General features: G+C 51.5%; 1 protein-coding gene and 1 long non-coding RNA gene across 3 annotated transcripts in view; one reads left to right on the forward strand and one right to left on the reverse strand.

Moving 5' to 3' along the window:
* PPL (periplakin) overlaps positions 1 to 21,451 on the reverse strand; it is a 53,210-nt gene that overhangs the window by 7,512 nt on the left and 24,247 nt on the right. The window contains exons 2-20 of the mRNA XM_044979875.1: positions 20,378 to 20,477; positions 19,773 to 19,927; positions 18,657 to 18,777; positions 16,335 to 16,460; positions 15,831 to 15,872; positions 15,403 to 15,564; positions 14,601 to 14,708; positions 13,725 to 13,820; positions 11,937 to 12,059; positions 10,421 to 10,567; positions 8,901 to 9,052; positions 7,836 to 7,933; positions 7,004 to 7,161; positions 5,884 to 6,062; positions 5,662 to 5,800; positions 4,200 to 4,393; positions 2,859 to 3,009; positions 2,278 to 2,361; positions 1,372 to 1,488 (exon numbers count right to left, since the gene is read on the reverse strand). Coding sequence (XP_044835810.1) covers positions 1,372 to 1,488; positions 2,278 to 2,361; positions 2,859 to 3,009; positions 4,200 to 4,393; positions 5,662 to 5,800; positions 5,884 to 6,062; positions 7,004 to 7,161; positions 7,836 to 7,933; positions 8,901 to 9,052; positions 10,421 to 10,567; positions 11,937 to 12,059; positions 13,725 to 13,820; positions 14,601 to 14,708; positions 15,403 to 15,564; positions 15,831 to 15,872; positions 16,335 to 16,460; positions 18,657 to 18,777; positions 19,773 to 19,927; positions 20,378 to 20,477 — 2,452 coding nt within the window. The remainder of the gene's footprint in view (positions 1 to 1,371; positions 1,489 to 2,277; positions 2,362 to 2,858; positions 3,010 to 4,199; positions 4,394 to 5,661; positions 5,801 to 5,883; positions 6,063 to 7,003; positions 7,162 to 7,835; positions 7,934 to 8,900; positions 9,053 to 10,420; positions 10,568 to 11,936; positions 12,060 to 13,724; positions 13,821 to 14,600; positions 14,709 to 15,402; positions 15,565 to 15,830; positions 15,873 to 16,334; positions 16,461 to 18,656; positions 18,778 to 19,772; positions 19,928 to 20,377; positions 20,478 to 21,451) is intronic.
* On the forward strand, positions 11,159 to 14,952 carry LOC123344091. 2 transcript variants are annotated; one of them, XR_006572455.1, is made up of 4 exons: positions 11,159 to 11,314; positions 12,006 to 12,144; positions 14,277 to 14,319; positions 14,691 to 14,952. It is a non-coding gene; the product is annotated as an uncharacterized LOC123344091 (long non-coding RNA). The 2 variants fall into 2 exon arrangements; XR_006572456.1 differs by having other exon boundaries at positions 12,030 to 12,144.

Genomic DNA, 21,451 nt, shown 5'->3' on the forward strand with positions numbered 1-21,451 from the left:
AAACAATGTCCTGGAATACAGATGGATCCAATAGGAGCAGTGAACTTGGATGGGGGAGAGCAAAGGTGTACATCTCCCTGGAAGACATCTCCAACCATCCTGGAGTATGAGGAGAGTCCATTCCTGGAGCTGGTAGGGCTGGAGCCTCTCTGGTCACCCTTTGGCTCCCTTTGGGGCCAGATTGCTATCAGTACTGTCTGAGTTCCTGAAGTGGATGGAAGCACCAGGAGCTATCTATACCTCATCTTCACCACTGGAGCAAGTGCTGGAACCACTGGATCCATATCCTTACGTGCCGCCTCCTCCTCCTTGTCAGGAAGATTTAGTTGGACCTAAGACCTTAGTATCTGTGCACATTGGCTCTCTTGACTCTGATGGCATCAGGGAGGGATCCCTTCTTTTTGGGACTGGCTTATTAAGGACAAGTCCTCTATGTCTATCTATGAGAGTGCCCCTTACTTTCCTGTGAAGCCTTTTCTTTAGGCTTATCAGACTTAACCTCTGTTACCAAGCTTGTGCTCAGAGAGGCACAGCATGCTGAGGGGAGTGAGGGAGGGGAGTCTCTGGCCCTCATCTGTTTGGGGCTTCATTGCCTTCTCCAGGAGGTGTTTTCTGAGTCTGCTCCCGATCCTCATGAGTTCTGGGGAGAAGAGAGAAGCAGATGCTGCACTTGTCAGAAATATGAGCCTCAGCCAGGCAGTAGAGACAGCGTTGATGTTTGTCACTCACAGAAGAGGAACGAGGGCAGGAAACAGTTTTTGAACCCTAGGACCTGGGCATAATCAGCCCGCACCGCCCTTTATGTCCTTGGGAGCATGAGGAGAGCTACAGCACCCATGCGGGCCAGCAGACAGCCATTGCGTAACCCACGTATGGAGTACCAAGAGGGGCCATCACTCAAAGAACAATAGTTTCCCTTCTTGCAACCTACTCTACCAAACGCGTGCAAAAGGTAGGACAACCGGGGACTCATGTGGACAACTTCAGCTGCATGGTGCAATATACGATGAAGGGTGAGCTAAGATAGCCAAACAGTGGGTTATAAAGGTATAAAGTAGCTTGAAAACTTGCGTGGTCTTTGTGTAGTATCTATAGCTTACACACAGAATTTTAGCCCCTAAAACCCGTCCTTTCTGCTGAAAGTCTTGTTAGGGGGAGATTTCGTTGGAACAAAGTGCAAGCTCAGGTACTTTTTTCTCACCCTTCCCAAAAACCTTTGGGATGCTAGATAATTGATCCACTAATGGTGCTGAAGAATTCCCAACCCCGAATGAGGCTGAGGTCACAGAAAATCATTGTGCGTACAATCACTGATGGCTCCTCAAAGCCATAACCTGGCCTTAGCCTTTCTCAACCCCATCATAGCTTTACCTCTTCTTTCACTTTGGCAGCTGGAGACTGGAGTCTGGGTCTCTTGTTCATGTAGCCATTCCGTCCATTTTCCATGTCAAGAATGGATCGTAACTTCTCTGCTTCCAGTTCATAGTCCTGCAAGAGAGTGGTGATGTTAGAGAGGTGAGGATGCAAGCCTCCTGACCTATGCGCCCCTCCGCTTGTGCATGGACCCAAACTTACACCAACCCTTGGTCTTCTGTTAGTAGCTAATTTAGAATGATGGGATCTACAGCAACAGCAGTGAGACCTTTCTATCTCATTGGGAGTTCCAGTTCAGGCATTGCCTGTCGTGTCTATCCTGCTAATACACCTTCGGGGTTGTATAGTGACTTTCATATGAAGTGCTTTAAAGCCACTTGTCTTCAAGAGGGAAGAATTGACCCCTTTACATATGGAGAAACTGAGACAGACATGTTAACTGATGGGACAAAGGCCGCAGAGGGAGTTGCTCTGAAAGCAGGGATTGGAACTAAGCTGTCCTTACCTTCCCCATCCTTTTGCTCCATCACTGGGCCACAGTGTTTTGCTTTTGGCAGCCATTGCTATCCTATCTCCTATTTGGAAAGGAATTTCCCCCCAGGTCAGACTGGCAGAGACCCTGGTGGGAGGTTCACCTTCCTCTTCTGCATGGGGCATGATTCACTTGCAAGTTTAAACCAGTGTAAATGGTGGATTCTCAGTAACATTGAAGTCTTAAAACCATGAGTTGAGGACTTCGGTAACTCAGCCAGAGGTTAGGGGTCTATTTCATGAGTAGGTAGGGGAGGTTCTGTGGCCTGCAATGTGCAGGAGGTCAGACTAGATGATCATGATGGTCCCTTCTGACCTTCAAGTCTCTGAGTCTATTGAGAACACCTCTAGTGACAGAATCACACTTCTTACCTTCACTGCCTGCTGGTACTGCTGGGCATCAGCAGAGACTTTCTGTACCTCCTGCTCCTTTCGTGCAATATCACCCAGCAGCGTCTATAAATGGACAAATGGCACAGGAAAAGCAAGGACCAAGCAGTATGGCATTTTAGAGGGCTCCAGTTAAAGCTACACCTAGGGGATGGTCTGAATTCTTTCCTTTGTTTCCTCAGTTCTCTGAACGTGATTTGAATGGGTGCAGCTGCCCCTCACCTATTTTCTGGCTCATTGGAGGGTTCTCTCCCCCACATGTGCCCCCCAGGGTAGTACTCGTGGGCAAAGTGCAGTAACACTGAGTAATTTTGTATTAAGGACAGCACTAGATTTCAGATTGAGGTGCATTTCCAGTGCCCTACCTCTGCATTAGCTAAGCAGGAACGCTTCATCAAACGAACAAGGACTTATTTACCCCCACTGTATCCTTAACCTCTGTTGTAGCCGCTGCTGGCCTCTCCCCATGCAACAGTCCTGATCAGTGTTGGTGACTGAATGTGAAGTGTGGAGAAGATGTAGAGAGGCTCCCTGCAGCATATGGCTCAGAGAGAAGGAATTACCATTTGGTTCTTCAGCTTCGTTTCCACTTGTTGGATGTTGTCCGTCTCCTGTGGCTCATAGTTCGGAATGTTACAAAGAAACTGGTTGACTTCATTGTAGCCGGAGCGATAGGTGGAATAGGATGATTTTGCTTTCTGCAGGGTCTGAGATCTGGAAGGGGGGGTATGAGATGTAATACTTCCCAAGATAGTGCAGTTTCTGCAAATATCTCTGGACCCACCCTCCCCTAGACACAAATTTGGGGCCTGAGTTTTCCCCCAGGAGGAGTCATCTTCTGCAGGATCCTACGTAGTACTTCCTAGGAGGTCTTTTCTTCAGGTCATGTTAAAACATGCTGTGGTTTTATACTCCTTCCTCCACTTGCAGATCTGAGTCAGGGAGGAGGGTTGTGAAATTCAGCTGTGCTGTATATAACAAAGCACTCCATACAGTGCCCATCTCTCACCAGTCTATCAGGGACTGCAAGCACCAGCAGTTTGTCAAACCACACTATGATTAGCTCTGAGGATGTGGTGGAATCCACGGTGACATTGGAATATAACTATCGATAGGCATGGTGGCATACAACGTGCCTGTCCAAAAAGGGTCTGTGTTCTGAGAAACTTAGAATCCAAAGATGTGCATGCAATACAACACAGACCTGACTAAGTTAAAGCAAGCAGTGGGGTGGGGCCAGCACAGACCGTGTCATTGCCTAGTTGGGTATTAAGGGGATGATTGGGCGGTGGAGTATGTGGCAAGCAAGTACTGGGAAGTTATGTCAGGCATCTGGCACAGCGTGAAGGCGGATGGGTAGTGAAGAGTGGGTGAAAGAGGAAAGGAGTGCGGGTAGAGTGTAGATAAAGGAAGTAGGAGGTGGGTAAGGACAAGTGCGTGCAAAACCCTGAAGGGGCTTGATCTTGATGTGGAAGGGAAATGAAGACCGGTGAAGGGAGGAAACCTAGTCAGAGGCAGGAGGGAGAGGCTGTGCTGGAGGGGAATTTATTCATCCTTTCTTCAGCCCTTGTGGATAAAATGGCCAGCCTAGTAACAACTCCAGTCTCCGCTATGAGAGCACTTAGCACCAAAGGCCACCCAGATCTGCTCAGCCTACACATGCTGAAGAACCATCTATGCCTCCTTCCCTAGACCTGTAATGCCAAACTCCCATCAGCTCTAGATGCACCCATGTTGTTCACCCATCCCTGTATCCCTAGGGACCATATTGCAATTCCTCCAGACTTGATTCCATTCCTATCAGTTGTGTTCTGTTGTAAAAACCCATGTGCTAGGAGATGAGGGACTCCCTCTCCTAACCTGTATCTCCAGTGCTCGGCCAACAGCCTGTCCTGGAGCCTCACCTGTGGTCAATTTGCTTGCTGAGGTTGTTGAAGCGCTGGTTGAGTTTGTGGAGCTCAGCTTCCTGACGTTCGAGGTCGGGGCAGTGCTCCTGAAAGCGGCTGGCAAGGGTGCTGGAGCATGTCTTCGTTTTTTGCAAATTCTGCTCTGCCTCATTAAGCAGAGACCTCTTGGACTGCAGTTCCATGCCCATGGCCTGGAATGGGAGCAGGAGAACGATAGCGTTGTTAGACAGATCCTAGGCTTTCACCAAGTATCTCTCTGACATAGCTTAGCTGCAGTTCTAGCTTTAAAGAAAGAAGTTCGCTGGTGACTCATGAGTGTTCCTTGCATTCCTACTCCTCTAACCCTGTCACCCCCTGAATTCTTTGCTACCCCATGTAATTGCACCCAGATCATGGCTCATAGGATGAGGGGAATGGCAAATATTACTTCAGCTCATGTTGTTAAACCAGTTAGGAAAGGTTTGGCTTCGTGCAAGATTTCTCCAGTATGCAGGATCCTTCTTTTGATCTAAGCGATGCACTGCTTCCCAATCCTGCAAAGACCATGGATGCAACACAAGAAGGAAGAGCACTAGGCCTGTTTCCAGTGCAGTGGGTGTAGTGCTCTGCACGAGAGTGCCCTTCTGTTCCAGCAGCATCCGGTGTCGGCATGCGGGTGATGTTGGAGGATGACCAGGCTTGTGCTAATGCTGCAGTGTCCTGGCTGTGGAAGGGTGACACTCAGGCCCCAGGCCTGGGGATTCTAGATAAAGGCTAGGAGCCATCCAGCAGATCTGTTGGGGAGGAAACCACCTCTCTCTTGTCCTGACTTCCCCCTTTTCTTAATTTTTAAGGTAACAGTGTTTGTGAAAAGTGCTGAAGATTTAAGTCCTTCGTCCCTGTCACTGCACTCTGTTCCTGAGAGACAGACTCTAGAGGCTATCAGGCACCAGCCCATTGAGTTCTTGGCCTTTCCATTGAGCTTACCCACAAGGATGCAGATTGGGGTAGGTGACCCATTGACTAGGACCTAGAGGTCGCTACTTAACCAAGTGGTCCCTGAGCCATTCTGTCATCTGAATTCAGTGGTAGCCCTATAGTCAAGTCAGTAGTGCCTGCCAGACATTAGAATTTTGGTTTGGTGAGTTAGGGGCGCTCATTTAAGGGATGCACATTGGTGGCAATGAGGCAGGGACCATCCCTGTGCCATGAGCACCTTGTGCTGAGAATCCCTTGTGCTCCAATGAAGTCTGTACAGAGACCACCCATTGTCAAGCAACCTCCCTATCTCAGGACTGCAGACACATTGATGAAAATGGAACGAATCCAAGTCTTCTCCACCTTTGTTGAAGATCATCTCCGCTAACCCATTGGTGTTTTGGTTGGTCCCTTGAGCAGACACCTGGGCCAGGTTTTCTAGTGTATATCTGTTTATTGAGCATGTCGATAGGTTAGAGAACTGGCTGAAGAAACCACTTACCAAGAGCTCCTCTTTCTTATGATCTAGGGCTCCCAAGTCCTCTGGCACAGTATCCTCTATCACCAATTTGTTTTCATATGCAGACAGCAGGTCTCTGCCTTGCTGAAGGCTCTTCTCTAGGCGATTCGACACATCCACCCTGTAAATACAAGAAGAATGTTCCTGCATTCCCACGCCACCGCTGAAAAGTCTGGATTAAGCCCGGCAGAAGCCATAACATACTTTTCCTGGGCAGCACCGAGCAGCTGGACCACTTGGTCGTACTTCTTCTTAGTGTCCTCTACCTTGTTCCTCACCAAGGCAGCATTGCCAGTGTTGGGCACTGTGTCAATAAAGACCTCACACTCCTGGATCTTCTTTGCTTTTTCAGGCTCGATGCTGCGGACCTCATTGGAGATGTTCTGCAATGAGAAGAAAGTCTTTACAGCCACTGAACAGGGCTCTAGCGACCGGATGACAAATAAGGCAGCAGCTCCTGGCTGCCTTGGGCCAGCAGGGAGGCTTGCACTGAGGCAGGCTCCCTGTTCCAGATATGAGGGAAGGATTTTGTGCCAGGTGGGTCTCAGCCTGTAGAGACGAGGTGATGTTTCTCGAGGGCATTTAGGGTCAAACAGCAGCATGTTGCTCTAGGATGGCATTTCTTTGTAGGATCATGCCATTGTGATGCGGGGATGAAGCTGCAAACTGTGTTAAGGGTTTTGGACCCACACATCCAATGTTCCCTCATCCACCCTATTTTAACATTCAAGACTCTGTCCCCTCCATTCACCATACCTCTATCCCACGAGTATTCTTTCTATACAGTGAGGCCCTTAAAGAATAGCCCCTAGCTGTTATGGCCATTTCATCTTACTGGGTGTTTGTTTTCTGACCCCATCACGGTGGGAGGAGAGATCTGAATTTCCTGCCAAGACAATGGCAGGGGTCTCATCACTTAGAGCAAGAAGCTTGGCTTGCTTTGTATGTTCAAGGAATATGCCAGGGCTGTTAGTGGAAAAGGAGAAGCCATCTAATTGCATGCAAGCAATGATGCTTTTGGGAGTTGGTGCATGAGGAGCAATTGCATCTAAGAATAGTGATGTTTTGGTACCTTTCCTTTTCTTTCCTAATACAGGGAGAGGGTTTTTTATGGAGTTAAGCTTGCAGCTGTGCATTGGCAGCCATGAGATTGGTAGCTGAATAAACACATTCAAATTACCTGAATAGTCTTAGGGCGATTCCCTAACTGGCTTTTCTGCTGTCATGTTTCCTGTACCGAGGTTGCTTTCATGGCTCTTGCTACAATGATTAGCCTATCAGGTGGGCAAATGACCTTCCCTACCTTCTTCTCCATGTCTGTTACCTTAAGGTCCTTTGAGCGCTCAGCACTGTCCTGCACTGCCCGGTTGTGCTCCAGTGGGGGGCGTAGGTTTGCTGTTATTGCCTTCTCCTGCTTGTCTAGGTCACTGTTGACTTTGTCTAATCCTGCTAGCAGCTGGCGCACCTGTATGGATGCAGCATCTAGATAACCAGAGGATGTCGGGTTAGAGGCCATGGGAAGTAGGGGCTGGGCTAGACTCAGACAGAGAGAGAGAGAGACCTCGGTGAAAACCAAAACCCCAGCTCCCACTATCGCAATCCTGCCACCAACCCTCGGACCTTGGGGCTATTAGAAATTTGCATCATAGCTTGATGGCTCCAGTCCGTTTCTTGATGCTGCTCCACGGCCAGCACAAAACAAGCCATTGCAGGAGGTACTTCGCCATGCACAGCTGGGGTTCACCATACAGCTGAGGCACAGAGACTAAGTGACCTGCCTGACTCCCTATTCCAGCAACGCCATCCCATTATTCCTGTGAGAAGAAAATAAGCTGGGCACTAGCGGTGGCTGTGGCAGCTACTTTATCCCATTTTACATTTGACGTGAACAGAAGTGCTGGGAGCTTAGCTAAGGTCCATAGAGCTTCAGCTAAGGAAGCAGCTGACTACAGACCAAACTATCTTCCAGCAGGATGAAGAGAAGGAGAAATCTCTTGAAGGTCCTGGCCAAGAACATACAGAGGACCCACATGACCCAAGAATGGATGTCAGAGCCCACTGCCAACGGTTCAAACTGAGCTCCCAATATGCTTTGGTGCTCTGACCCTAGGACTCTGCAAAGGCTTTGTCAAAAGGATCCAGGTGTGAAGACTCACCTCCAATACCGTCAGCCTTCAGCCCTTCATAGCGTTGCTGTAGTGCATTCTTGCTGCTGGCTGTCTTCTGCTTCACGCTCTGATACTGACTGGCAATGCTACACAATGAGACAGTGTGTGAATTGAGGTTAGGGCTTGTTCCTTCACCCTTTAAGTGCCATATGCATCCAGTTGGCCAGAAACATCAGGACTGTCACCCAAGTGCCAGCTAACCTATTGCCCCTGCCATAGGGGAGAGCATTTCACCATAACCAAGGGACTTCTCCTAGTCACAAGGGTGCATCTCCCTCTCTGGACAAAGCCCTGGATGGTGGTAGCATGACCCACCCCTATTCAGCTGCACTCACACCCTAAGGGTGGGCAAATCTGGTGTCCTTTCCAGTCCCCCTGCAGAGGAAGTGGAGAAAGGGGCTGCCTTGAATTGCTCTCTAGCAACCTGGCTCTGGTGCTGGTGGATGGGCAGAGCAGGGCTGTTGGGTTCTGGAAAGAGCCACTTCCTCCTCCCTTGGCAATAGCAGGGTTGCCATAAGATGGAGACTTGGAGGGCTGTGAGGGAAATCTAGGACAGTCGAAACAGCCCCTGAATCTGCCCGGTGATGTCTGTATTTGTAGCACTAAGTGTGAATGGTCATGGAGCATATCTGAATTCTGGTCACATGACACCTGATGCATGATGGGCATACGCTAAGAAGCTGCTGCAGCTCACAAAGTGCTTTATCAAGGAAGGCCAGCGTCCTTATTTCCATTTTCCACAGAGAGAGAGCAGCCTTGACTACTGAGGAGCTAAGTATATTTAACAGCTTCTTGCTGCGTTTATCTCTCGGGACAGGAAGGGTTTAGGTTTCAGAAGAGCTGTGAGCACAAACTGCCTTGGTCAGGCCTTAACCCCAGAGCCTGGCCCAGTGAAGCACTTTCCACCCCTGTGCATTCATTTCCATACTTCCATGTTGTTTTGGTTCAGAAAGAGCAAAGTGCTACCCACGTGTGTCCTAAGCTCAGCAGGAAGGAGAAGGTCCAGTTACACCCTAGCTCAGGCTACACTGAAAAGGGCCTGACCGCACGTACTTGTCAGTGAGAGCTAGCGCTTCGGGGTCTGTGGGAGGAATCATGAAGCAGACCCCTGGGACGTGGATCTTGTTTCCTGAGTTGTCTGTTACATCCCAGACGTCACCGTTGTTCTTAGTCAGGGTGTAGCGGGCTCCACGGGTAACCTGGCCCTAGGGCAGAAACCAGTCACAACTGCCAGTCAGTTAATAACGACCACCACTCTGGTCTAGTGCATGCCGACCTGGGAGGGTCACAGGCCAGGGTGGGGTCCTGTCTGGCTATCCTGGCTAACGCGCAGCCCTATGGCTTTTCACAGGCAGGCATGTGTTCCCACCAGCAGTTGGGTAGTAGAGGTTCTTAGAGAAAATACAGCTGTTGTTCCCCTTTGGGGGTGGTTTGACTGACATGCCTGCTTGCAGGTTATGAGCTGCTAGCACCATCCCCTATGAGCAGACACACTACTGCCATCTCTGCAATCCTCAGAGTACCTCTCTGCAGCCAGGGGTGTGTTGAGCTTCCTTCAACAAACTCTAAATGGCCACAGTGAGCCTCAGGTCCCCTACCTTTCCCTGGTCCCTCCTCTGCTTGCTAGCAGGAGAAACGGCCCTGGGGTCTAGCTGCTAATCTCATCTGGATGTGGGATGGGTTAGATACAGAGTGCTTATCTTCAAACCCTGCATGTGGACCACATAAGCCCCTTCAGGATACCACCACCTTTAATCCTCCCAGTCCTGCTCCCTCCCCCTGCTTGTATCACTTTACAAGGGCTGGTTACACCGAGGAAACGCCAATGTGAGAATGGGGTTGAGGCAGCACAATGTAAATAAACGCCCTTAAAGCCCTGCCTTTTGTTTCTGTGCTGTTCATTTCCTTTCCTGAATTGCACGCTTGGGGCTCCGGCGTGGGTAATCTCTCTCCCCCTGCTCTGACAGGCTGCTTGGCTTCTGTCATCCTGTGCACTAGCTCCTCCAGCATTGCTGTCACATGGCACTCAGCCAGCAGCATGTGCAAAGGATCATGGTGGAATTTATATTAGCAAAATGCCTGGCAAAGGGAGACAGAGAGGTGCTTGGGGGTTGAGTTTAATTAGTCAGAAAAGGTGCCTGCGCCCTGTTGTTATCCTGGACTGGGCTACAACCACCAGGAAGCTGCACAGCTTCTGAATGTGACAGAACAGCCAACCTGGGAGTGCTCCACAGGCTACAGGTCAAGGAGGCTCTAACTTCAGGAGGCTTCTTATACAATGTAGTGTCTTACTTGAATCCCATAGAATCTCTGTAGGAGAAATGACCCTCAAGGCTAGTTGTGTCTAGCTGCTGTCACAAGCCACCATCCTCCCCCGCCACATCTCCTCTCTTTTCCAGGCAGGGCCAAGGCCTTGGCCAGAATAAAGTATATTTTAATACCTAGGCACAAGGAAAACTCTCATTCCTAACCAGGTTTCCATTGAGTGGGAGGCATGGAATGGGTGAGCCATTTTCCCTGCAGTGCCGTGCCCCCCGGAGCCCCAGGATCCGGTTGTCAGAGGGAAGGTTTACCTCCTCGCCTTCATAGTCACAGAGTGCCTCCACAGGTATGGGCTTGAGCGGGCTCTCCCGGCGGTACTTCAGAGGCAGCACCTGCAGGCTGTGAGTCTGCAGGGACTTCACCACTGCCTCATACTTGTCCAAGGCCTTCTCCTGGTCCTAGGGGGAAAGGAAAAGCCGTGATGAGGTGGGAGGTTTAAAAATGTGCCACTGCCACCCGTGGACCACTAGAGGGCTGGGCATGTGGCATGTTGGCTATGGAAAGGAGACCTTTAGCACCTGAATGGGCCATGGAGACAGCTGCTGGGACAGCCTGAAATGCTCCCTCGGGCCCTGGCTGACAGAGCTGATTTGTAAAGCTTGGGCATAATCTCAGCTACTCTGACCCTTTTTAAAAAGAGCTGTTTGGTGTTGAATATTCACAAGGCAAAATGTCAAGAAATATGAATACATTCTCCTCAACAGTGATTCCTTCCATCCACAGAGGCTGAGGTGCTGTTCAAGACTCAGTCTCCTGCTGGCATTTCCTATTTCCATAGGCAAGAGGCACACTGAGCGGAGGACGTGAGCAACCTGAAGGGGGAAATGCGCTTGTCTGCTCTTTCCTCCCCTTAACTGCTTTGCGCCATTGCAGCAACCGAAGTGCAAAGGAAATGCTTGTGATGTCAGTGGGGGAGGAGGGCTTGTGATGTCAGTGGGGAGAGGGAACAAGAGGAGGGACAAATATGAACTTGTCTTTGTTGTTCAGCATTCACCAGGAACACACACATTGAGGGAATGTGTAATGAGTGAGGTGTGACAGCCAGGGGCCCTGTGCCACCTAGGGAAATAGTAGGGTGGGACCAGTACAAATGCGGCCCCAACCAGTAAACTTCTCTAAGGACGTCTGTGACCAATTATCAGAAAGTAAGTTTGTTCGCAGGGTCCCAGCACCTTCCCCGCCCAGGATCATGCTTACCCTCAGCCCCAGCTGGTGGGACCAGCGCTGAACCAGAGGCTGGAGAGGGATCTGGGAGGGTTGTCTGGTTTGGGGGCATGGGGAAGGAGGAGGGTGGCTGCCTGCACTAGGGTGGCGGCATGTCCCTTACTGCTTGTGTTGGCTGTGCAGCGCTCCAGCCTGGGAGCAGCCCAGCTGCTCTGCCTGGCTTTTCCCTGGGTAGGTGGCTCTGTGGACTAACGTTTCCCTCAGGGGTGGTTCTGCCAAGTCCCGTGATAATCTAATGATGCTCCCAACCTGGGCAAGTACGAGTGTGATGGGAGAACCAGTTCAGAAACAGTTCAGCCCCACGCTCCCTCGTCTCGTCATGAAAGGTGTAATAGCAGGCCAAAGGCGAAGAGGGTGTGGCCAGCACAGAACAATAAATAGGTGAATGCAGAGGGACAGGCCCCAGCACCTGCCATGGGCAGAGACTAGGCAGCCCACCGGCCTGCCTGCACCCTTCTAGGCAGCACCTGCTCTGATGCCACAAAGGTTTTTCCCATCACCAAGGTCGGTGTTGTGCTCGTCTGTTACTGTGCTGCTACTCACATCCAGCTCCCTGAGAAGCGACTCTAGCTGGTATCTGTCCTTGAAGTCAGGGTTGTATTTCTGGTCCAGGTCTGTGTCCACCTTCTTCAACAGCTCCTGGGCATCCGTAGCATTCTTCTGGAACTGCCGGAAGGCCAAGCAAGACTCTTGTTTAAAAGAGAGCCCCCAGCTGGCAGAGAGATCAGACCCCTGCATGGGCCCATCACAGGTGAGTGCTGTGTCCCCTCTGAGCAGCAGGGGGGCGGCCTGCAGGCCTGGACTAGGGCCGAGTGAGCCCCAGGGCAACAGGGTGTGTGGGGGTGAGGTGGTTCCTTTGCAGCCCCACCCAGCAATTCCTCTGCTCAATGCTCGTTGGGGATGGTTGAGAATCTTGCCGTCTTTTCATGTCTCCCCAGCGTTGGGCTGATCCTCTTTGGTACTAGGCTGGAGGAGTCTTGCAGAAAGAGTCTGAAGTGCCTTGCAGGTGCTGAGCTGCTTTTTCTCAGTAATCCCCACCGCCCGCAAGGGGTAGACACCTGAGTGTCCCTCTTGTCTGTTTAAACATCCTAGCGTGGATCATTCCTCCGGGTGTTACCAGACCTAGGCCCCTGCTCTTGCTCTGCCTGTCTCCCTGCTCGGAGCGTCTGCGGGGCTCCATGCAGTGCCCGATGCCACCGGCAGGGAAGCAATGAGGGCCTTGTTCAGCCCCTGCCTCCAGCCAATGTGGAAATATCACACTGGGATTCCTCCAGCACTGCCCTGCCCCACCCTAGGGATGTGGGGAGTGCTTTGATTGTTGAGAGGCAGGACAGCCTGGCACTTGCTCCCCTCACCATGCACTGTCAGGGGCCAGCCCCAAACCTGCATGGCAGTGATTACCCTGGGGAGGTGCCACGTGCCTGTCTGAGACACACCCTCAGGAACTGATACCACCTCCTCATTTCCCATCTGCTCTTGCTCTGTCCCCTCCCTCCCTCAGCTGCTTCTGGTCTCAGCACCCTCTGGAATGTGTTCTTCCCTGTTCCCAGTCAAGCCCAGAGCTCCTGGGCATGAGGGCGTGGGGGGCTCCGGGGACTGAACTGCTCCATGGGGTGGAAAAGGGAATTCAGACAACGGAAGGCAGTAAATGAGAAAGGGGTTGCGGGGTTCATGCTTGAGGATTTCACAGCAGAAGCTCTGCTCTCTGGGAGTCTTATTCTGGGGTTATCTAGAGTGTCTGAGCCTCATGTTCACCAATGCATTTATCCTCACAATGCCCTTTGGAGGTTGGGAAGAATTGTCCCTTGGCACAGGTGGGGGATGAGGCACAGAGAAACTCAGGCCCAGAGCCTCAAAGGCTCTGTTTGTTTCAGAGACAAGAGTCTAAATACCTTTGAGGATCTGGGCCTGTGTGACTTGCCCAAGGTCACAGAGGAAGCCTGTGGCAGGCAGGAATTAAACCCAGCTTGCCTGTGCCCAACCACAGAACCAACCTTCTCCTCGCGAGTGGCTTCTCCATCTCTTGATAGATTCAGAGTGAGGCTGGGGCCTCTCTGGCTGATGTGCTCTAGTCAAACACAGGTTACTATACTCAGTACAGGGTAACTCTGGCCTGTGTTACACAGTCAGCTTGCATGATCACAGTGATCCCTTTGGGCCCTGAAGTCCATGAAACTCTGAGTCTAGTATCCTGGCTTTTAGCATTGGCAGATAGACACTAGAGCACATGGTGCTTGTTCCCTGCATTCGCAGATTCCCTCAGAACACAGCATCTGCTCTCCCAGGGCCCACTGAAAAGTAGGAGCCTTCCTAGCCTATGGGGTCTGGTACCTGGTGATAGTCCTCCATGAATTTCAGATGGCTCTCCTCACAGATCAGCAAGTTGAGATATTCCTTCCAGTCAGCATGGACAGCCTCCATGTGAGCCTATGACACAACGGGAGCAGTGGGCATGTTACAGAGGCTTGTCACCTGCCTCAGTGGTTAATATCGGCTCTGGAGAAGAATCCCAGGGAGGCATTTACTCAGTGACACAATCATGAATGAGGTTTGAGACCAAGAATAGTAGCAATGCATAGCAGGAGCAGCATATTAGCCAGTTTTCCTCTGGGAGCTAAATTCTCTCTTGGTGTAATGCCACTGGAGTCAATGGAGTTCCTCCAGGAGTGAACCTAACTCAACATGCTTGTTACCCAGGGGAAAGTGCCACCTTCCATCTCCACTGAACAAATCCTTGTGGGCAGCCTAAGGCCAGAGCCAGAAATTCTTGTCTGAGCAGAGCTGCTCGGGAGAGCGAGCCAGAACATGGGACACATTTTGGGGTACAAATGTGAAAAAATGTCATGTTTTACAACAAATTATTATTATTTCTTTTTTAACCAGCTCTGCTTGTCATGGGAGGAACAAGATAACAGGCCTGGCGGAGGTGGGTAGTTGGATCTCTGTTTTCCCACTGTACCCGATTTATACACTTGCAATAGAGGGGAGCCTTTTGGTTGGCTTTGGCAGCTCAGGAAGCTGTGCAAAGCTGAGGAGCCATTGCAGGGTGAGTGCCAATACAGGACAAAGGGCACGGGAGTTTTCTCCATGGAGTGTCACCTCAGGGTGCTGGGTCAGGGTCAAGTAGGCATTTCCTGGATGAGATGGTGTTCTCTCCAGGGTATTCAGGGAAAAGACATACCCATTAGCATTCTCTGGGATACTCACCTCAATGGGGTTCTTCCCAGGATGGTTTTGGGCTAGTAGGTGGTCTCCCTCCGCATGTAGTTTGTTGACAGCCTCCTCTCTCTCTTCTAGATTGCGATTGATGAAGTTCTAAACAGAGGTAGTGAAGGTGTCAGGCTCAGAAGGGAATGCGTGGAGGGGACCTATTGCTAACACACCAGAACACAGGAACCCAGGCAACAGCAGGGGGAAGGGACCCCTTGCTTACACCCCAGATTTTACCTACCTTAAAATGAAGGGATCTGACTCCTCAGGGCACTCAAAACAGAGACTCCCTCAAGGCCAGGAAGCCCCAGCCCTGCTCTGCTGCATCTTGGCCTCCTCCTTTCCTTATAGCTGCTTGTAAAGTCTCTGAGCTGGATTCTCTCCTTGCTTCCACCAAGGTAAATCCAGAATGAGCAAGAGGAGACTCAGGCCCCATGTCAAGACAGATATTTTCATTCTTTTTTGCTTTAGGGCCTGGTCTGTTTGCATATGTAATAACATCAAGCCCTAGCTCTTACCCAGCCCTTTGCATCAGTAGACCACAAAGTACTTTAAAAAGGAGGTCAGTATCGTTGTCCCCATTTTACAGATGGGGAAACTGAGGCACAGAGCTGGGCTGTGAAGTCACCCAGCTGGCCAGTGACAAAGCTAGTACTAGAACCCAGGTCTCCTGAGTCCCAGTGCAGTGTTCTCTCCCTTTGGCAACACTGCCTCTGCCTAGTGGTGTAATACACCTGGCCAGTAGGAGACAGCGGGGGAGATAGGCAGGTTTTGTGTGCCGGGGAGGGTATACACATACCTCGTACTGGCGGCGCCGGCTGGGGTAGTCCAGGTTGCGGTCGCTCCAATCGTAATGCATTCTGTCCTTGGCCTGCTGATCCAGCCAGTAGAGCTTGTTTGTGCAGCGCTGCATGTAATCCTGCAGGGAGTTCAAATCCTGCTGCCGCTGCTGGGACCCTGACTGTCAAAGGAGAGGATTACAGAGGGTCAGAGCTCACCACCCAGTCGTGGAGTTGGAAGAGCAGCCTAAGGAGGCCGCCTACTCAGAACTTTCCTCTTGGGGGGGTGGTTGTGAGGGCTCTGCACCCCCCCCCCACCAGCAATGAGCATCTCTGGGCAACGCGTCTCCCTCCTACACGTCCTTCACATGTGCACACACCCTCGCCCCAGCTCTCTGGTGCTTAGCCACCAACATCCGGTCTCCTCAGGGCTGAGGGAGGTTCTTACCAGTAGCTTCTGGTATTTCACCTGGAGGCTGCTCATATATTCCTGCAAACAAAGGAGAGAAAAGCCAGGCATGAGAAGGACCGAAGAGCACAGCTGGAGTGACTCAAAGTCTGTAGGGCAAAAGGGGCTGGATCTAGGAGGGGACATGTCGGGGGGCTGCCACTGTAAAGTTAGAGTCCATGTGTGAAATTCAACTCTGGGTGCAGGTGTGGCTTCAGGAGACCCTGCAATTGGGGGTGTTTGGACACACGGCTTGGTTCGGGCCCATGGCACCGCGAACAGCTTTGGGTGTTGCTCTCCCTGTGTCCTTGGAAGCTTGTCCTTCCCTTGGGTGCGACACCTCCAGCCTGGCCTGTGATTCCTGTTGCTTGTCCTGTGCTCTGCAATCCCCTGTGTAGGAGGTGCTGGGCGGGGGGCAGGGTAGAAAGAGCGGAGGCTGGCATGTGCCACAGAGTGAAGACTGGCACAGAGAACACCAGCGAGTGAGGCATAGAAGGGCCCTACCTTGTCCCGTTCCTTGCTGATATGTGGCCCGATGGCCATCACCTCATTGTGGAAGATGTTGTGCTCTTCCACTTGGCTGTTGACTAGCGGCAGGTCGGTCCCAAAGCCCTGGCTGTTCAATGTTTCCTGGTGCACAGAGAGGTTAAGGTTAGCGACAGGCGTACCAGGAACCACTCTCCAGCTCTTCTGTCTGCCTGGCTGTCTCTGACAGGAGCTAAGGCAGAGAGACCCCCAGCCTGGGGTGCCCTCTTCTGCTTCATTGCAGTGGGGAATTTGGGAAGTCTCACAGGAATCTTTGCTCCTGGAAGACCTAGAAAGAGCCTTGGCTGAAGCATTCAGCATCACGGACGGTGCAGGGATCTCCGAGCCAGACCTCCTCTTTCCTCCCATCGCGTCACGTCAGAGCGAGGAGCACTCAGCACCTCTAGGACGAGCTTCTCAGCGCAGAGGCAGCCCATGGGTCTTGCTGCTGCAGCAGGCCCTCAAGAGCAGGTGTGAACATGGCCTGCTTGCAGCTACGCAAGGGTGACCCATTCTTAGCTACAGGGTGTCAGCTGTGGCCTGGGCTTTCCCCCTCCCCCGCCCCTTTACAGCATTGCACGATTAACAAGCTGCCTCCTCGAGCGTCTATTGCCAGGTGCTGCCAGAGGGTGGGCACCCCTGGCGAAGATCTGATCTAATATAGCAGTCTTCATGTTCCTAGGAGGCAGCCATGGATTGCACTGTGAAGGGTCTCTGCTCCAGAGACTAAGATGGGCTTGCTGGGAGTTTGGCTAGCGGCGTCAGTGGGAGAAGGAGCAGCCCAAGACTGCAAGGTGCTAGGGGATGAGATGGGTGGCAGCCACCGCCTGTGATGTGAATGCTAATAATCACTGCTTGGCATTTCCCCAGCATTGTACAAACCTCCGTCATTGCAAGGGCCTCCCCTCTCCCCTGCTAATGGGCCTGTTCCCCTTTGGAGGCAGCGGAGCCCGCGCAATGGGCAGAACTGCAAGGCCAGCATGGCCGTCCCAATGCAAAGTGCTAATTAAACAAGCTGCAGCTCAGGCTGGATTTGGGGATTTGCAAAGCGAAGCTGACTTGGCAGTTTGAATAGCAGCAAAATCAACAGTGTGGAGCGACCAGTTGTCTCTGTTATTGTGCTGGATCTGGCTAATGAATACAGCAGGCATCGTAGGCCAGCCCTTGATAGGAGTGAAATTGTCCTTTCATTCATAAGAACTGACCCAAAGTCCCCGGGATTGTCTGAATAAAATGCAATTCCATTCCCAGTCACTGAGCAGCAGCGGAGGGGGTTAGAACCCGTAAGGTGTGGCTGCCACACACCACTGCAGCATCCATTTGTGCCAGACTCTCAGCTGGTGTGAACTGGCACAACTCTCTGGCCCTCAATGGATCTGTGCTGATTTACACCAGTTCAGGATCTGCCCCTTTGTTTTTCATGCTAGACAGATAGAAAAAGTAATGCATCGAAGAGAATGAGACGAGAATAAAAGAAGGTGATGGGGGAAAGACCAAGACAAAAGCTAATACCTAGCTCTTATATGGTGCTTTTTATCTGTAGATCTCAGAGCTCTTTACAAGGGGGGTCTGTGTCATTATCTGCACTTTATAGATGGGGAAACCGAGGCACAGAGCAGGGAAGTACCTCACCCGAAGTCAGCCAGCAGGGCAGTGACAGAGCTGAGTATGGAACCCAGGTCTCCTGAATTCCAGTCAAGTGCTTTATCCACTAGGATGTACTGCTCCAAAGGAGGCTTTGCCCATTTTTTGTCTAATTTCAGGCATTGGTGGATGGCCACAAGCATCACTTAACTTTAGCAGACAGGGCAAACTGTGATAAGCCTTGATTAGCAATGGGGCAGCTTACCCAGGTTTCAAGCAGGTACAAGCTACTCTGATAAAATGGTGCTTTGCCCTAGGGAGCTCCATTGGTGCAGCTTCGCCCAGTGGCAGGCCATGGATGGCTGTCCTCAGGGCAGATCCCCAGTGTAGCTAAATACTCAGTTAAGGACAGCTGCCCACCCATCCTTTGGTCCTTTTAAACTCATTCCAAAACCCTTGGAGTCCTTGATTCCACTCTGATATTCCAAGCCACCGCCATCTGCCCCCACTCAATACATTCTGCTATGGTGTATGCTCCATGCAATGTTAAGCTGTCTTGATGGTTTGAGTGAGAGCTCCTTGGTGTATGCTTCCATGGAGAAAAAATTCCAGCACCCATATGACAAACTTTTGGTGCAAGCCTATGTCTAGAGCTGCCCTGAGGGTCACTGCAGGCAGGCACAGGTGTTTCAGGGGCAGATGCCGGGGTCACTGTACCTGTTTCTCGTCGATCACCTTGGACCAGTTGACCTGCGGCTCCACGTCCTGCGGAGTGAAGTTGTAGATCTGGTCGTGTTTCGCACGCAGGTTTGCCACGCGCTCCTTCAGCTGCCGGATGCTGAAGAAAGGGAGAAGCAACCCAGGGGCATCAAGGATGTGGTAAATGGGCTGGTTTGAGCAATCCCTGGGCTGGCACCATCAGCTCTGGGTCATCCCACCCCCCCACCAGTCCCCGGGCATGTTGGGAGAAGATGGGGCATGGTTGGACTGCACTGCCATGCGATCTTTAATGACCGCTCAGGAATATGATTTTGCATCTCACCAAAAAGTCAGCAATCTGCTGCAGCATAGTGCGGGGCCACAAGGTGCAGAACTGACCTGAGGGAACAGCAGCACCAGCACCCTTTTTTCAACCTTGCAGGGTCTCCCATCTGAGTATTGACCAGGGCTGACCCTGCTTAACATGAGAGCCCGGTCTAAGGTGCTGTAACTACAGACACACAAAACCCTCTTTAGCACGGGCTGTCTCTGGGATGTAATTAGAGCTATGCGAATCACTGACTTTCCAGTTTGGTGGCTGAACCGGAAAAAAAATCATTTTGGGTTGACTAGAAACAAATGTTTTTCAAAACTTTTCAGCCAACCAAAATTTCCAGCAAACTGAATTTTTTCAAGCAAACAAAACATTTTGTTCTATTCTAAATGAAACGTTTCATTTTCTTTTCAGTTTTTTAAACATTTTCTTTAAAATGACAGTAAAAGTCCAAATGAAAAGGCGTTTAGAATTGAAAAACCAAACTCTTTCTTTTCTAAAATGTCAAACCCAAACATTTCAATTCTTTTCAGAATTTTTTTTACTGAAACAATTAGGCAAATTCCACCCAAATCCATGAAATGTGTCCATCCACCCGGAGGTGCGTTTTTCAAAACTTTCAGCCAAAAATGTTGCCCAACTCTAGCTATATCATACAGTGCCCTCCAATAAGGAGTTTCAGAAATGCCTGCTGGCCTATCGGGGGGTTAATAAGTGCCTCTCTGTAGTGGATTCTGGCTAGCCCAGCAACCTGCATGCAATTAGGGATCCAGAACCAATTTTGTCCCCACTGGACTTACTCTTCTGTGATCATGTCACCCTGTGGGTGTTTCATGTGCCTGGCAATTGCTGCATCCCCATCCAGAACATAGAGGAGTTTATCTGACTCGGTCAGTTTACTTGCTGTGTGGTCCTTGTATTGAGCAGGCTGGCCGGCCTTGAGCTTGTGTAAGTCCTGTGGATGCAACGAGAAAAGGATGGTGAATTGGCAGAAAGAGCTGAAATCGACAGCACCTGAATGATGGGAAAACATAAAACTGCCCAACGCGTGGAGTTATTAAATAGGGCTGGTCATACGGCCTGCGTTGTGAGGCGAGGGAGGGTAGATGTGCATTCAGGGAGAAGGGGGGTGGAGGAGGTGCATGCATGCATGGGATGGCTGGATAGGTGTTGGATGCCTGCAGGGTGGTGTGGCAGGTTTATGGAAGGTGAGCAATGCACAGGTACACAAAGAGAGGCTGTCTAGGGATTGGATGATGTCAGGGGGCAATCCCAGAGGGAGAATGGGCAGTGGGCAGGATGTATTGGGAACAGGTGCCTACAGAAGAATAGGAGTGGGGGTGTGCATGGGAAGGAGTGTGACTAAGTGGGGTGGGGTTTGAGTGCAGGGGCAGCTCTTACTCACATTCTGCATTCGGGAGTCGGCTTCTACAATGTTCTTTTCCACCTGGTCGGCATTTTTCTGCAGCCGCTCGATGAGCTCTGACAGCTCCTTGCTGGAGATGCTGTGGGGAGAGAAGAGCAGAGGAATTGATGCCAGTGATTACAGGAGAGTAAAGGGGGAGACCCATCTCCTGAGCTGCTGCCAGGCTCCGGGATCTCTGGAAATGCCTCGCCCTGGTGGCGGTGAGCCAGCCCTGCTCTCTGTGCCCAATGGCCCTGACCCCATCTGAGGGAGGGAGAGGGCTCAGCTCAGCCTGCCAGGCGCTGCAGCTGCACATGACTCACTGCTGCCTTTCGAATAGTTTCCAGAATGCTCGGCTGCCCTGCCAGGAGGGGCCATGCAGCAGGATGGGAGCACCTTGCCCTCCCCACCACAGCCAGGCCAGGCCCTGCCTCAGGAACTAGGGGCATAACCTCAAGAGGGCCAGGGGGAATGGGACTCTCGGGTGGGGCTCCCTGACTGATCGTTGTGTGCACCCCCCCATCTCTCAGGGCAGAGAGGATACAGAGCCATCGGAGTGAAGGCAAATCTGCTTGTTTACTGAGGCTGCTGGACACAGATGGGACCCCGTCAGTCTCCCTGGCTTTCTAAGTCCCAAATAGAGCCTGTGATGGTCAGTCACCACCAGCCAGGGTGTCCCCGACGTTCTGGCCCAACCTGCAGTTTGAGGTGGGCTGCTGGCTGCACTACGCCCCCCCCCCACTTCAAGCCAGCAGCTGCTCCGGGGGGCAGCACAGATACGGGTGCATCACCTCCTTGCTCCAGTCTAGCAGACGCTGCTCTGTGCGTTCAGCAGAGATTAGGTCACAGCTAATCCCAGCTGGTGCAGGTTGTCTCCCACCAACCGCAGCAAGGGAGAGGGAGTGATCCTGGCCGTTTGGATCCAGGGCTGGTGTTGCCTGGCCCTGAGACCACAGTTTGAGGCTGGGATGCAGGGATACTCCTGCATGTGCTGGGTAAGAGGCAAAGGACTACCATGGATTTCTGGTGGTTGGGAAGGACAGAGCGCAGCTGAATATCAGCTGCAGAACCAGC

Source organism: Mauremys mutica, chromosome 11 (assembly GCF_020497125.1).
Source record: "Mauremys mutica isolate MM-2020 ecotype Southern chromosome 11, ASM2049712v1, whole genome shotgun sequence".
Taxonomy (NCBI): domain Eukaryota; kingdom Metazoa; phylum Chordata; order Testudines; family Geoemydidae; genus Mauremys; species Mauremys mutica.